This window comes from Pipistrellus hanaki (genome assembly GCF_964339955.1).
Source record: "Pipistrellus hanaki genome assembly, chromosome: 11".
In the NCBI taxonomy this organism is placed as follows: domain Eukaryota; kingdom Metazoa; phylum Chordata; class Mammalia; order Chiroptera; family Vespertilionidae; genus Pipistrellus; species Pipistrellus hanaki.
The window spans coordinates 25,620,509-25,636,000 of NC_140513.1; the positions used below are offsets into that span (position 1 = coordinate 25,620,509).

The 15,492-nt window shown below is 45.3% G+C and overlaps 1 protein-coding gene across 3 annotated transcripts in view; it reads left to right on the forward strand.

Annotated features, from left to right (window-relative positions):
- The first annotated feature begins 7,662 nt into the window (after nt 1-7,662).
- Nucleotides 7,663-15,492, forward strand: part of RNF38 (ring finger protein 38) — a 95,569-nt gene continuing 87,739 nt past the window's right edge. For 2 of the 3 annotated variants that reach the window (XM_084898717.1, XM_084898718.1), the window contains exon 1: nt 8,368-8,747. In XM_084898717.1, the coding sequence (XP_084754843.1) occupies nt 8,483-8,747 (265 nt within the window). In that variant the 5' untranslated portion in view covers nt 8,368-8,482. Of the gene's footprint in view, nt 8,748-15,492 lie in introns of all 3 variants that reach the window. The other variant, XM_084898714.1, reaches the window with a different exon arrangement.

The window sequence follows — 15,492 nt, forward strand, 5'->3', positions numbered from 1 at the left end:
ACCGAGTATTTCAAAATTGCTTTTGCATTAGATAGGAAAAAAAAAAAAAAACATGGATAGGTTTTTGCATTTAGCTTTGGAAGGGTCTTTAAATTCTGTTTCCCCCTTTAAAGAAAGCAATGCTAGAAATAGTGGGTGAGAAAAAGACCATTAACCCATATATATAAAAGCCTAATATGCTAAGTGTCCTACTAATTCGCCGACTAATCACTATGACGCTCACTGAACATGAGAGGGGAAATGTTTTGACTGATAGGTTAGCTTGCTGCTGAGGTGTGGCTGATCAGGATTGGGCAAGATGGGCCAGACACGCCCTGGATGCCCTCCCGCGGTCCCTCCCTGGCCTCTAAAATATTTCTTCTAATTTTCTTTCAATGTGCACAAATTCATGCACTGGACCTCTAGTTATCTCATAAGAAACCTCGGAGCTTCCACTGAGATACTTTGCTCTGTGGGAAGCCAGACACTATGTAAAAAGTCTATCTATCCTGAGACTAACTACCATGCTATTAGGAAGCCCAACCCAGCTGCATTGAGAGAGAAGAAAACAAGAAAGAGAGAGAGAGAAGCCCTGCTAACTTTTAGCTATTCCAGTCATTTCAGCTTAGGTGTTAGACAAGTGAGTGATGAAAACATCTTAGTCAGCCCAGTTGAGCTTTTAGAGAACTCCATCTGATTGCAACCATATTAGAGATTCTGTGTAAGAACCACGCAATAGAGCCAGTTCATTCTACCCATAGAATCATCAAAAATAACAAGTTACTGTTTTAAACCACTTAATATTTGGTTGGTTTGTTACACCACAATAGGTAACCTGTTTTTTTCTGAGTGAAAGGAGAGAATTACAAGAAGAGGAAGGTGGGCCTCTAATGTCAGATATTATAACGGTATCATGAAGGGAGAGAAAAAGCCATTGTATTTCTCAATTGAGAAGCCACTATTGTCCTTCAAACATTGCCATTTCAATAGAACGGTGGGAACAGAAGGCAAATTAGAAGTGTTCACAAGGCAAGTAAGTGGTAGGAAATAGATACAACGGTAGATTGGCAATTTTTCTTTCTTTCTTTTTTGAATAGTTTAACATTCACTGATGATCCCTGCTTGAATTAGTTTATTTCATTGGAGATTGCAAAATGGTGATTTTTCTATTAGTCCTTCTACATTCATTAGCTGATGGTCTTCTGTAAAGAAGAGTATCCCCTTGTCAATTGGGGCTGAACCTAATTTCTTCCTAAAATGGGCAGGCTAAATGCTTCATTCTTTCTCTTTAATAACCAATTTCCTGACAAAAAAAAAAAAAAAAAAAAAAAAGTCAGCATCATAGTATTTCCATTGGTGGCAAATGAGTTTTTTCTCCTCTCTCTGAGTATCATTATGGACTCATGTGTGGACCCATGTATCACCTTTATTCAGTGTGTTATAATCAATTACAGACTAAATTAGTCTTTAAAGAAACCATGGGGGGTAGGGATAAAGACGTAATCAGAAAATTCCTGAAAGAATACAATAGTTAAAGAAACACACACACATTTATCCTTGTTAGTAATTTAAAAAAAAAAAAATGAAAACCAAAACTATATAAAAGAGGAAAAAAACCTATAAAACATCCAATTCTGCTACTGGATATATATTACCCCAAGAAAGTCTCACACAGGTCCCATGAAAGGGGTGTTTGGAGATAGTCACAGCAGTGCTGTTTTGGTTATGGGGAGTTGGAGATAATTTGGGGTACCCATAATTGAAGAAGTCAAAATGTGGTGGATGCCCAAAGTAATCTATAGATTCAATGCAATCCCCATTAAATTACTAACAGCATGGCCCCAGCTGGTTTGGCTCAGTGGATGGGGCATCGGCCTGCGGACTGAAGAGTCCTGGATTTGATTCCAGTTGGCACATACCCACGTTGCAGGCTTGATCCCTGGTGGGGAATGTGCAGGAGGCAGCCAGTCAATGATTTTCTCTCATCATTGATGTTTCTGTCTTTTCTGTGTTTAATAAAAATATGTTAAACAACAAACAAACAAAACAACAACTAACTGCATATTTCACAGACCTAGAACAAACTCTCCAAAAATTTATATGGAATAAAAAAAAAAAGAACTCAAATAGCCACAGCAATTCTGAGAAAGAAGAACGAAGTTGGAGGGATCACAATACCAAATATCAAGCTGTATTACAAACACACTGTTCTCAAAACTGCCTGGTATTGGCACAAGAACAGACATATAGACCAATGGAACAGAACAGAGAACCCAGAAACTGACCCAAGCCATTATGCTCAATTAATATTTGACAAAAGAAGCAAGAGCATACAATGGGGTCAAAATAGTCTCTTTAATAAATGGTGCTAGGAAAATTGGACAGATACATACAAAAAAATGAAACTAGTCCACCAATACAAAATTAAATTCAAAATGGATTTAAAAAAAAAAACAAAACTTAAGACATAAGATGGGAAACCATAAAAATCTTAGAACCCATTGACAGCAAAATATCAGACACATCTCATAGCAATATGTTTATAGATAAATCTCCTAGGACAATAGAAATTAAGGAAAAATAAACAAATGGAACTACATCAAAATAAAAAGCTTCTGCACAGCAAAAGAAACCAACAAAACAACAAGAGAGCACACTGAATGGGAGAACATATTTGCCAATGTTACATCCGATAAGGGTTTAATCTCCAAAATTTATAGGGAACTCATACAGCTTAACAAAAGGAAGATAAACAATCTCATTAAAAAAATGGGCAAAGTACATGAATAGACACTTTCGAAAGTGGACATATAGAAGACCAAGAGAAATATGAAAAAAAAAATGCTCAAAGTCACTAATCATCAGAGAAATGCAAATCAAAACGAAAATGAGGTACCATCTCACACCTTTCAGAATGGCTATCCTCAACACATCAACAAACGACAAGTGCTGGCGAGGATCTGGAAAAAAAGGAACCCTCGTACACTGCTGTTGGGAATATAGATTGGTGCAGCCCCTGTGGAAAACAGTATAGAGTTTCCTTAAAAATTTAAAAATGGAACTCCCATTTGACCCAGTAATCCCACTTCTAGTAATATATCCCAGGAAATCAGCATCACCAATCAGAAAGGACATATGCACCTCTATGTTCATAGCAGCACAATTTACCATAGCTAAGATTTGGAAACAGCCTAAGTGCCCATCAGCAGATGAGTGAATTAAAAACTGTGGTACATCTACACAATGCAATACTATGCTGCTGTAAAAAAGAAGGAACTCTTATCATTTGCAACAGCATGGATGGACCTGGAGAGCATTATGCTAAAGGAATAAGTCAGTCAGAGAAATATAAATATCACATGATCTCACTCATTTGTGGTATGTAATGAACAACATAAACTGATGAACAAAAATAGATCCAGAGACATACTAGTAGAAGCACTGAACAGACTGTCAAACCTCACAGGGAAGGCAGGGGAGGGAAGTGTAAGAGATCAACCAAAGGACTTGCATGCATGAATATAAGTATAACCAATGGACACAGACAATAGGGGGGTTAGGGCCAGTGCGGGGGGGGGGGGGGGGGGGGGGCGGGCGGGGAGAGGGCTGGGAAAGGTCAATGGGGTGGGGGGGGAAAGGAGACTTTCAACAATAAAGAATTTAAATAAAAAATAATGTGGTGGCCCTGGCTGATTTGGCTCCGTGGATAGATCGTTGGCCTGTGGACTGAAAGGTCCCAGGTTTGATTCTGGTCAAGAGCATGTATCATGGTTTTGGGCACATTCCCAATAGGGAGTGTGCAGGAGGCAGTTGATCAATGTTTTTAACTCTCTATCTCTCTCCCTTCCTATCTGTAAAAAAAATCAATAATAATAAAAAAAAAATTGACGTAGTAATCCTATTTTTAGAATAGAAACTGGTGTTGATTAGCATTATAACAGTGAGAAAAACGGCCAGCATGTGTTCTTTTGCCTCCATCCATACCCTACAATATACATTGGCAGTTGTTGCAGGGAAGTCTCAGAGGTGTTTCACAGGTACTTGTGATGTCCTTGTGGACAAGTGTAGTCATGTGGTTTTGGTGGTTAAATTCATCTTCTGCTCCTGGCCCTTCCATTTGGCACTATTTCCACTGCCTTTGCTGGGCATGGTTACTGCTGTCATTGAGTTCTACTTTATCTGGAGTTCTTCAGTTGCTAAGGCTGCAGGGTGTTATTCTGTGGCATAGCAGAGACTATCTTGCTCTTTTTTTGGTTTTACATTGTAACTATTTGAAGTCTATCATCTTTTTACAATTTTCCAGGAAATAACTGTTTCAGTATTTTCTTTTTTTTTTTAATTTGAGAGAGAGAGCTGAAGCACCGAGAGTTGGGGGTAGAGAATCATCAATTTGTTGTTCCACCCATTTATGAATTTACTGGTTGATTTTCTTTTTTCTTTTTTCTTTTTCTTTTTTTTTTTTACTGGTTGATTTTCTGACCAGGAATTGAAACTTCACCTTAGCGAATCAGGACTACACTCTACTTGGCCAGGGCTTCGGTATTTCCTTATAATCTCTCTTCTCTACTCCCACCTCAACAAATTGCAAACCAAGCTGGAATGCAAATACATGAGCTTGAAAATGAAATGAGAAATGGAAATCAAAACCACAATGTGATACCACTTCACACCCATTAGGTTTGCTAATATAAAAAAGGAAAAAAGTTGATGAGGATGTGGAGAAATTGAAACCCTTGTGATTGATGATAGGAATGGAAAATGGTGCATCCACTATGGAAAATTGGTGGTTCCTCTAAAAGTTAAGCACAAAATTACCATATGATACAGCAATTCCACTTGGTGGTGGAATTCAAAAGAATTGAAAGCAAGGACTCAAAAAGATACCAATGTTCATAGCAGTATTATTCACAATAACTAAAAGGTGGAAACAACATAAAAGTCCATTGATGGAGGGATGGATGGATAAAGTGTGGTATATACCTACAATGGAATGTTATTCAGCTTTAAAAAGGAATGAAATTCAAATACATGGTTAAATCGTGAAAACATTACCATAGGTGAAATAAAGCAGATACAAAAAGATAACTACGGTATTGTATGATTCCATTTGTATGAGTTACTTATAATAGGCAAATAGAAAGTAGAATAGAGGTACCAGGGGATTGGGGGGAGGGGAGATTGAGAGTTATTTAACAGGTACACAGTTTTTGTCTGGTATGATGAAAAAGTTGTGGAAATGGATGGTGGTGATGGATGAATAACATTGTAAATGTGGTTGCATTGAAGTAAATTGTGTGTCCTGTCCCCTCTCCCCACTCATATGTTTAAGTCCTACCCCCTCATATGACATTTGGAGACGAAGTCTTTGGAAAATAACCAAGTTTTGAGGTCATGAAGGTGGGGGCCTCAAGATGAGATTAGTAAGTAGTCTTATAAGAAGAGAAACCATGGAGTTTGCTCTCTTCTCTCCCTATCATGTGAGCACACAGAATTCCACCATTTACAAGCCAGGAAGAGACCTCTCATCAGAAACCAAACATCTTGTCACCTTGATCTTGAATTTTAACCCTCCAGAACTGTGAGAAAATAAATATCTGTTGGTTCAGCCAGCAGCCTATGGTAGTTTGTTATGGCAGCCTGAGCTAAAGACAGTAGTTAATGCCACTGAATCACATAGTTGCAAACGGTTAAAATGATAAAACTATGTTATGTATATTTTAGCCACAATGAGAAAGGAAACGAAATGTGAAATGGGCAATTCTGCTATCTTGCCTCTCCTTTGCAAAACTCTGGATGCCAATCTTAGAAGGACATTAGTGACTCTAGCCCAATTCCCTCAGCTCTTCTGTCTTACCTGGATGAGGAGAGTGAGGGTCATAGAAATGAACTGATTGAACTAGGATCATCCTTCTCTGTTCCTCATCCTGTATTCCCTACCTTTAGGGATGGCACAACTGACACTCAGTTGCCTGAGTCCAAAATCTTTATCATCCTTGATTCTCCCTCATGTCCTCAACAGCTACATGCCTTGGTGATTCTACCACCTTAATATTTCTCCTTTCCTATCTTTGCATCAGTTTGAGTCCCTTTCATCCCTTGCCCAATAGCTTTTTAACCAATTGTATTGCTTCTCTTCTTGTTCCTCCCCAATCCATTTTCTACACAGCAGCCAGAGTCTTCCCCAAATCCAATCTGATCGTGTCATTCTCTCCCTAAACCCTGTAATAGCTCTCTTTAGTTTCTGGTGTTAAGTTCAAATGTCTCAACATGTCATTCAAGGCTTTTCACGGTCACCTGGTCTCCTCTCACTCTCCACTCTGATCTCTCCACTCATTGCCCAGGTTATACATTTAAGCCCGACTGAAAGTGTGGTTTCCTGAACACACCATGCCCATCTCTCTTCCTGACCCTTCTGGAGGATAAAAATTTCTAGAGCTAAAGGTCACAGCCCACATGGATATAGTCCATTCTTTCTCTCTCCCCCTCTCCTCCCACCCCTTCATTTAATTGGCAAGATGAGGTGGCTCTTTTTTTTTTTCTTCCTGGCCTGCAAGGCAGCTTCAGATGACTCCTTTTGGTCACTGAATACAATTGCTTGCTTGGCCTTTTTCTTCTAGGGGCTGGTGGGCAAGGCACCTGACTAAAAATTAGAGTTGTTCAGAGCTGAAACTGGGGTTTGAGCTTTGGGGTGGAAATAGAGCTGATTTTGTTTAATGCTGCTGAGACCTATCAAAGGAGATAAAAATGCCAGTTTATGGGCATTCTTCAGTGGGCACTTGGGACTGAAGCCCCAAGTAGTAATATGATGTTACCTGCCTCTTCTGTGACCGGAAAGTCAAGGATGGGATTCAGAAACTATTAAGTTCTTTGACCAATAATAATAATATTAAAAGTCTTCCCAGCCCACTGTCTCCCAACCTGCTCTACCTGGAAAACTCGTACTCATCCTTAAGTTCTTATCTTCTGAGAATATATCTCACCAGCCTTCTCCAAGGAGATTTGTAAAGTCTTTGAATGCTATATATCTTCATCATTGTATCTCCCACTGTGTACTGAGCATTGCTGATGACCCTATGAGTGAGATTGCCCACCTAGTTAGTTAAGTGTCGGGGTGGACATGGAAATGATTGTTGCTAAAGATTCATCTACATTTCTCTCTCAGCCTACTACTGTAGCACTTTGCCTTGTCAATTTGTAGCTCACTCCCTCTCTCTCCTCAGTCCCCAGCTGGTGGCTGCATGTAGGGAAAGGCTGGGGATAATCCTTTATTGAAGTGATCTAGTCAGCAGTTTAGCTGCACCCTCACCCACGTGGCTGTACTTTACAGGCACTCCTAGCACATGGCTGAGTTTTTGTTTTGTTTTTGTGTGTGTGTGTGTGTTGTTTTTTTCTCTCTCTCCTCTATGGCTTTGATTTGAGAGTCAGAGAAACACGAAAAGGAAATGGGTTCGGTGACCAACAAACATCGCATCCAAGAGCAGGAGGCTGCCAACGGGGCCGTGAATCTGCAGAATTCTCTCGGAGGAAAACTGTCAGCGCAGCTCCCAGGGCTTTCCTCACCTCCCAGCCTCTCCCCCATTTTGAGGGCAGGCCCAGCTGGGCGGGATGGTTTCCTGGAAGGCTTTACAAGGGCGTTTAAAGAAAGAAACGGGAAGAGAAAGTCAGCGAGCGGGGCGAGGGGCCAGGGCTGAGCCACGCTGGCTTCTGTTCACAATTCAGGATGGTTTCTGGGCTGAGAGAAGGCGAGGCGTCTCCCCTCGGCCGGTTCCGCCTCCGCTGTCCGCTCCGGGTCCGCGGGGACTGGCTTCTCCCCGAGACGGAGCCCACGAAGGGAGGAGAGTTTCGCTCCCAAGTGTGCGAACGGGGAAAACTTTGCGGAAACAGTGAAGAGGCGGAGAGGAGACGGTGCCTACGGTGCGGGAAAGGGGAGGCAGAGGCGGAGGGAGGCCAAGGGGGCACAACCGTGGAGCGGGAGGCCGGCCAACAGCAGTCCCCCGCCGCCCCAAGCCGGGCAAACGCGCGGCGCGGACCCGGGCGTCGGGCCGGCAGGGCCGCGGAGCCCCTGGCGGAGCCCCGGCCAGAGTCGCCCGCCGACCGGCTCGGGAGGCCCGCGGCCGCGCCCCGGGGGAGGAGCGGCCGCGAGAGGCGGCTCTCGGGCCGGCGGACCTCCGCTCGGCCGCCTCCGCCCGCCGCCGAGGACACCCCCTCGGCCCCGCCGGCCCGGTCCGGGAGCCGCCGCCGCCGCCGCCGAAGAGCGCGCCGCCCATTGGCGCAGCGGCGCGGCGTCCCCGCCCCTCCGTGTCCCCGCCCCCCGTGTCCCCGCCCCCTCCGCCGCCGCCGCGCCCCGGCTCCGCCTCCTCCCCCGCCGGGAGCCGCCTCCGTCGCCGCCGCCGTCGCTGCCGCTGCCGCCGCCGCCGCCGCCGCCGCCGGCCGGGGCCCAGCCAGCGCCCGCCGCGCCGCCGGAGTCGAGTCGCCGCCGGAGCCGCTGGCCCGCGGCCCCGCCATGAGCGGAAGCGCCGCCGCCGCGGTCGCCGCCACCTCAGCAGCCGCGGCCGCCGCGCACTTCCAGCCTCCGTCGTCGTCTCCCAGGCCGGGCCCCGCGGAGCTCGGGCCCCCGCGGGGCCGCCCGCGCCCCCCGCCGCCGCCGCCGCCGCCGCCGCCGCCCCGGCCCGAGCCCGCCGCCGCCGGCCGCCTCAGCCCTCCGGGCCACGGGCCTCCGCGGGCGGGCGCCCCGGGTGGCGGCGCCTGCGGCCGAGCGCTGGGAGCAGGTACGGGGCCAGGGGCGGGCCGGGCGGGGAGGGAGGGAAGGAGGGAGGGGGGTGGGCCGGTCCCCGGGGTGGGGGGCCCGCAGGCGGGGGTCCAGCCGGGCGGCCCCGCGGGGTGGGCGGAGCGCGGGCCGGGTCAGCTTTGTCCGGCCCCCGCGCCCGGCGAGCCGTGTCCCCGCCGCCCGCGCGGCTCACAAAGCGTCCCCGGCGGCAGCCCCCTCCCCCTGGCGGCCGGGCAGGACTGCCCCCGCCGGCCGGGGCTCCGCTCTCCGCGCGGCGGGAGGAAACTGAGGCTCGCCGCCGCGGGAAGTGACTGGCCCAAGGTCACGTCGCCGCTGGGTGTCCGTCCTGGCGGGGACCGGGGCCCCCCTGGGCGGCGCGGCCCGCGAGGGGGAGAGGGGCGGGGAGCGGGACGAGGAAGGGCCCCCCGCTTCCGAGGACGGAGGGGGACCGGGATGGGGACGGGTCCGGGCGGAGGGGGCCCTGGCCCCGGGCACGCCCACCCAGCGCTTTCGGGGCTGGCTTAGGGGAACGGGTCTCTGGTGGGTGGGAGCGGGCAGCAGGGGCCGCTTTGGGGGCCTGGGGGTGCCCCGGAGAGCGGGTTTGGGGGAGCCCCGGAGGAAGAGGCTCTGGGGTGGGTGTGCTGGGGGCCCTGGAGGAAGAGGCTCTGGGGTGGGTGTGCTGGGGGCCCTGGAGGAAGAGGCTCTGGGGTGGGTGTGCTGGGGGCGGGCGACCGGGCTTCTCCAGTGCGTGGGTCGGTCAGCGCTTGGAAACTTCATCGTGGGGACCGTTTGTCTCTGCCAGGCCACCTTCCCACCACCTCTGCCCGGACTCAACCACCCCAGCCCGACTGAATAGGAGGGAGGTCTGCCTCCTCTCGTGGGGACTCCCGTAAGGTGTCCTTTCCACCAGATGGCCCGAGTTCCGTCCATGCCCCAAGCAGTGCATAGTATATGGCCTCGGTTAAAGGCATTTCTGACCCAGAAGGCGGAACGAGTTTCCCCCCCGCTGATTGTGATCTGAGCTGTCAAACTTGCAGAACCCCCAGGGAAAGAGTCACTCCCAGGCCTGAAGGGGGAAGGGAAGCTGTGCGAGGATTGGGACCACGTAACGCCAGACCATGTCTTGCACCGGAGCCCCATTTTTCTTTGGGTTGGTGATTAGTTGGGTTGTTTTTACACTGGTGGGAAAGAGAAGACTTGGAGTTCTGGAGGAAAGGGGGAAGAGAGCCAACGTGGTGCGTGTTAAAAGCCATGAAAAAGGGTCCCGAGGAGCTAGAAAATAGTAGCTGTAGAATGGGGGGCGGGGGGTAAGGAGAGGGTATTTTGTCCCTGTGGGGGAGGGGAGATGAAAGGGTGGAAAAAGGGAGGGGACCGTGTCTAGTCTAGAGAAAAAGATGGGGATGTTTCAAAGGGGGAACCAAATGGGATGAGTTTGAAAGCTGTCTGTTAGAGGTGAGTGGTATCCTACAAGGTTGAGTAATAGGTATTTCATTTAAGTAAAGACAGTTCCAGTACTTTTACATGCATGTTTTAGCTTTCACACACCCCCACCTCCATTCTCTCTCCTGCTCTAAGGCTGCGGGCCCATAGTCGTGTCTTGGAAGTAAGGCTTGACAAAAGAGAGGAGGGAAGACTAATTAGCAAATGCATTAATTAGGGCCCTTTGTCCAGGGTGATTCCCTGTTTAAGTCAGCTGTTTTCTTGCTGCCCTGCTGTACCTCAGCTTTCCAGCTTGGGGCTGTTGGGAAGAACTGCCCGATTCAGACAAGATGAGTTGGATTTTTCTAAATAAATAAATAAATAAATATGTGAGAAACACATATTTGGCAGATACATATAAAAGCATGAAAATTTATTTATCAAAGACTTGCAACCAGGGAAATGCAAATAGAAACAACAGTGAGATGCCATTTTACAGCCATCAGATTGGCAAAACTTAAATGCTGTGATAATAAAGTGTTAGTAAGGTTGTGGGGAAATCAACTTTTAATACTGCGAGTGGGAATGTAAATGGGTTCAACTACCTTGGAGAGTAATATACCGTAATGAAATTTAGTTGAAGGAGGGCAAAGGTACCTATTTACTCAAAGTGTCCATTTCATTCCTGGTATATACTCTAAGAAGTCCTTGCACACTTGTCCAAGGAAATAAGTACAAGAGAAGTACAAGAATACCCATTGCAGCCGAAACCAGTTTGGCTCAGTGCTAGGGCGTCGGTCTGCGGACTGAAGGGTCCCAGGTTCGATTCCGGTCAGGGCATGTACGTTGGTTGCGGGCACATCCCCGGTGGGGGGTGTGCAAGAGGCAGCTGGTCGATGTTTCTCTCTCATTGATGTTTCTAGCTCTCTATCTCTCTCCCTTCCTCTCTGTAAAAAATCAAAATATATTAAAAAAAAAAAAAAAAGAACACCCATTGCAGCTTAACTATCCACAAACAGGCGAATGCATAAATTGTTAGATTGTCCCACACAATGATAGCATTGTGAAAAAGAAAATATAGCCACATACATTAAAATGGTTGAATGGGAGCAAGTAACAAAATTGTTACAGAATATTTCCACTTGCATAAAATTTGAAAATATGCAAAATCATATTGTTTGTGGCTACTGTGTACTACATAGTAAAATTATAAAAACATACATGGTATGCACCCAGAGGTCTCTGGTTCGATTCCTGGTCATTGTACATGCCTGGGTTGTGGGCTCCATCCCTGGTGAGAGAGTGTGAGAGGTGGTGTTTCGCTCTCATGGATGTTTCTCAATGTTTCGCTCTCATTGATGTTTCTGTCTCGCTCTCTAAATATCAATAAAATATTTTTTTAAAATGCATGGTAATAATTAACACCAAATTCAGTGTAGTGATTATTTCTGGGAAGAAAAGATGAGGAATGGGATTGGAGGGGGTACACAGAGAGCTTGACACTGTAATGTTTTATTATTTTAAAAAATCTAAATCAGATAATTGCAAATTAAAATTTGCTTATCTTGGGTGTAGGGTACAGAGGTATTCATTGTATTACTCTAAATATTTTTAGGTGTTTGAAATATTTCTCACATGCAAAAAGTGTTCTTGTCTATAGAGCACATGGATTTTTGTCCCATAATAATGAAACTAGCCACAGGCTCTCATCCGTACAGCCTAGTAGGCATGCAGGCAGGTGATTCTTTTCTCACGGGCTTCTAACCTATAAAACCAAGTTTTGTGATGGATGACTTTTATTTTGGGACTGCTGATAGGTGTGGAGGATTTCCCAGTGGTTCTAAACTTTCTAGTGTAGCTAGGTCAGCAGTTTGAGCTTTATCAACATATAAATGCTCCAGGACATTTAGACTTATCAGTTGTAGGGGGGACCGAGGAATCTAATGCCCACTAAAGATTGAGATCCACTGCCTTATGCTCCTGATTCTGGGTTGTACTCCATCTCAGCTTTGTCCCTGTCTAGCTCCCTCCTTCTGCATGACGGACTAATTTGGATCCATGTGATACTTAGCTCTTTTGTAGAGTATAAAATAATGATAGGGATGGAAACCATTGAGTGTTAAACCTTTCATAATCCAGTCTTTTCCTCTTATTTTCATGCAGGTAGCTGAGGGACCCACTGCCCACTATTTAGCAGGTTATACAAACTTTCATGTGTCACAATATGTGGTTTTATAGTTGAGATAGGAGAAGCTAAAAAGGGTCTAACAGAAGGAAAACTAGTAGATTTGGTGAAAGTACCAGTAAACTCCCAAAGGTAAAATGTATGTCCTCATGCCTTTCTCTGCAGGTGACAGTGATGGTTTGAGTGGTTTATTATCTGACTTGCAGCTGAGTTTCAGCTATTTGAACTTATAGTCAAAGATTAGGGGCTTTAGGAAACAACTGATTATCCTTCAAGATGGAAGTTTCCTTCCTCCCAAATTTGCTAGTTTTCCTTCTCTGCTAGACCTATTTGCTCTAGTCCTAATATGTTTAGGAATTAATTTCTTAACAAATGTGAGGATTTCTGGTAATGAAATATGGGAAATGCCTATTTGTCTTTGATGAGGTTCTTTTTTCTGAAAACCTGCTTTGGAGGTGCAGTGTTGCCCCAGGTATACACTTTTGCAGGGTTTTATGGATTGTGCTGAGCACACAGGCACCTGTTTTGAGAGGAAATCCATTCTATGCTCCACCTACCAATATGAAGACCTCGTAAGAGAGGAAATGTCCTTTTCTGATTCTCACAAACTGCTTTATGATGTAGTGTGGCCTGTAGTTTGGAGCTATTGGTCCAACTGTAACTAATTGTGCCATCCATACTCATAGTGGGCTCTGTAAAGAGGGCTGGTTGGTGCTGGGCCGGGGCTCCGAGAGTTTTCTCTATGTGAACTTTTCATCACCATGCTCAATTGAACCAGAGTTCAGTTTAACATTGTAAAACTTGTTATGGAGCTGGAGAAATAGTACAGAATAAATTATTTAGAAAATACTATAATGTATGGCAAGACAGAATGAGAGAGAAATCGTTAGAGACAAAAGCATTTGGCAAGTGAAGGAAAGTAGTAATGCACCACATTTGCTCTTGCATTCTTACAGTGCTCACTTTGAGGGGGAAATACAATTTTATTTTCCTCTTCCTATTCCCCCCTACATGGCATTTTTGAATTTAAGACCTGAGACTTTTTAGCCAATTTAAAAAATATTTACCCATTTGTATTTTCCATTAAGTGGTTATTTATACGTCCTGCTTTTTTTTTTTTTTTTTTTCTTGGAAAGAGAGGGAAGGGGGAGTGCTGAACCAAGGACAAGACTGGACTTTCTACTGCTTTTCAGATAACAGCAGTGTGTTTTTCAGAACAGTTGTCATGGAAGAGTGCTGTTCTGCAGGCTCAAGGGAGAGGTGCATTTGAAGTGGTTTCTGTTATCTTTTTATTATTATTTTAAAACATGATTGAGGGTGATTGATTGAGAGTTCCTTTGTGGTTTTGCTGCTATTTTGAAGGAAATTTTTAAAGGAAATGTATGTAAATAAAACAAAAAAGGCTTAAAATAGACTTATCCCCACACAAGGAGAATAAACAGTTCTCACCTATAGGCAGTACCTAAAGCAGTTTCAGGTTTTTGTGTGTGTATTTTTTTTTTTTCCTGTTCTGCTTAAATGAATATTAGTGCTATTCTAGCGACTACTTAGAATAATTAATTGAAGTGATGTTAGACAGGTGAGGAGGAGAATGATGGGATTATACTAGGGTTTCTCATAGTTCCCTCCAGTCATTATATGGAAAGCTTCGTCTGCTTTTGTGGGGGGAAATGGGGGGAATAAAGGAGAGATTGTGAGTTTTGATACATATAATCATTTGACCTTCTTGAAAGAAAATAAAAAGAGGGAAGAAGTGGTAAGAGGAAGATATATATACATGGAAGAGAGAGTAGCAAGTAATTAAGCAGAAGATGTTTTGTAGTGCTTTAGGGATGTTCTTGAGTTGAAAGTTGCCTGTCTGTATCAGTTCTGCTTCAGCACCTTTGATTTCACTGTCTGCAGATGGTGTTCACTGGTCTTTAGTCGAAATCGGTTTTATCAAAAGCTAGAGCAGTTTTGAAAACTAGACTGGAAGTAGTAGGATAGGCTAAGTAAAACAAGTACTCATTTCATAATCACTTTTGCAAATAGAAGTTGGGACTGTCATAATAAACAAAGTATTTTTATAAATTTGTCTTCCTAGGTAGATTTTTGTTGTCACCTTAATACATATTTGAGCACCTACTGTATTGCAGTACTACCGATACTAACTACTAATCCACTGGAGTGATGGCCTTCATTGTCAGAGACTCCGAGACTTCACACCTGAGTTCCTCCGAACAAGTATAGAGCTGTGCCTTTCCTCCCTTTTAAAAAAATATGTTTTTACTGATTTCACAGAGAGGAAGGGAAAGGGAGAGAATCATCAATCAGCTGCCTCCTTCATGCCCTCTCCTGGGGATCGAGCCCACAACCTGGGCATGTGCCCTGACTGGAATCGAACTACGATCTCCTGGTTCATGGGTTGACACTCACGCACTGAGCCACACCAGCTAGGCTTTTCCCTTTTTTAATGCTTCCTTCTGCTCCTTGGCCTTCTGGTCTTGGTGGTGATCCACCCATCTGTCAGGACAGGCCCCATCCCCTGTTTCCCCCATGGGCAGGGTACAGAAGCTTTACAGAATCTCTTGGCTGGGCACCCAACAAATAAAACCCTCTCAAACAATACTGAGTCAGACCCAAGGGCCACCATAGCGGTTCCAGCTCCCCTTCCTTCATGCTGCCTGTGTTGCCACCACCCACCCTTTGCTATGGAGCCTGGAAGGCGCCCCCCCTCACCCTAATCATACAAAGAGGCTTTGTGCTCTGAGGATGTTCTAAAGGCAAGATCATTGTAATTATAATTCCCTAAGCACAACCAAGTAATGGGGGCAGGCAGGGTAAAGATGGTATCCAAGTACTTGTTGGTAGGGAGAAGTCAGGCGGGGATTAAAAATCATCTGGAGGCAGTACCAAAATGGATAATGGAGTGTTGTTGGTAATGCTGATGGGAACATGTTTAAGTGAATACATTTCAGGTTTTTAAAGTCTAATACTTGCAAGTTTAAAAAAGCACAAGACAGCTGGAACTTATTTTTTTCTTTTCTTTTTTAGTCTAAATTATACAGTTACTTTAAAAGTATATTAGAAGAAGGTGTGTAGAAGTCCCAATCTACTTTGCTTTATGATTCTGTTGCCAGAATGATTGATTGCTCAAGAAAAC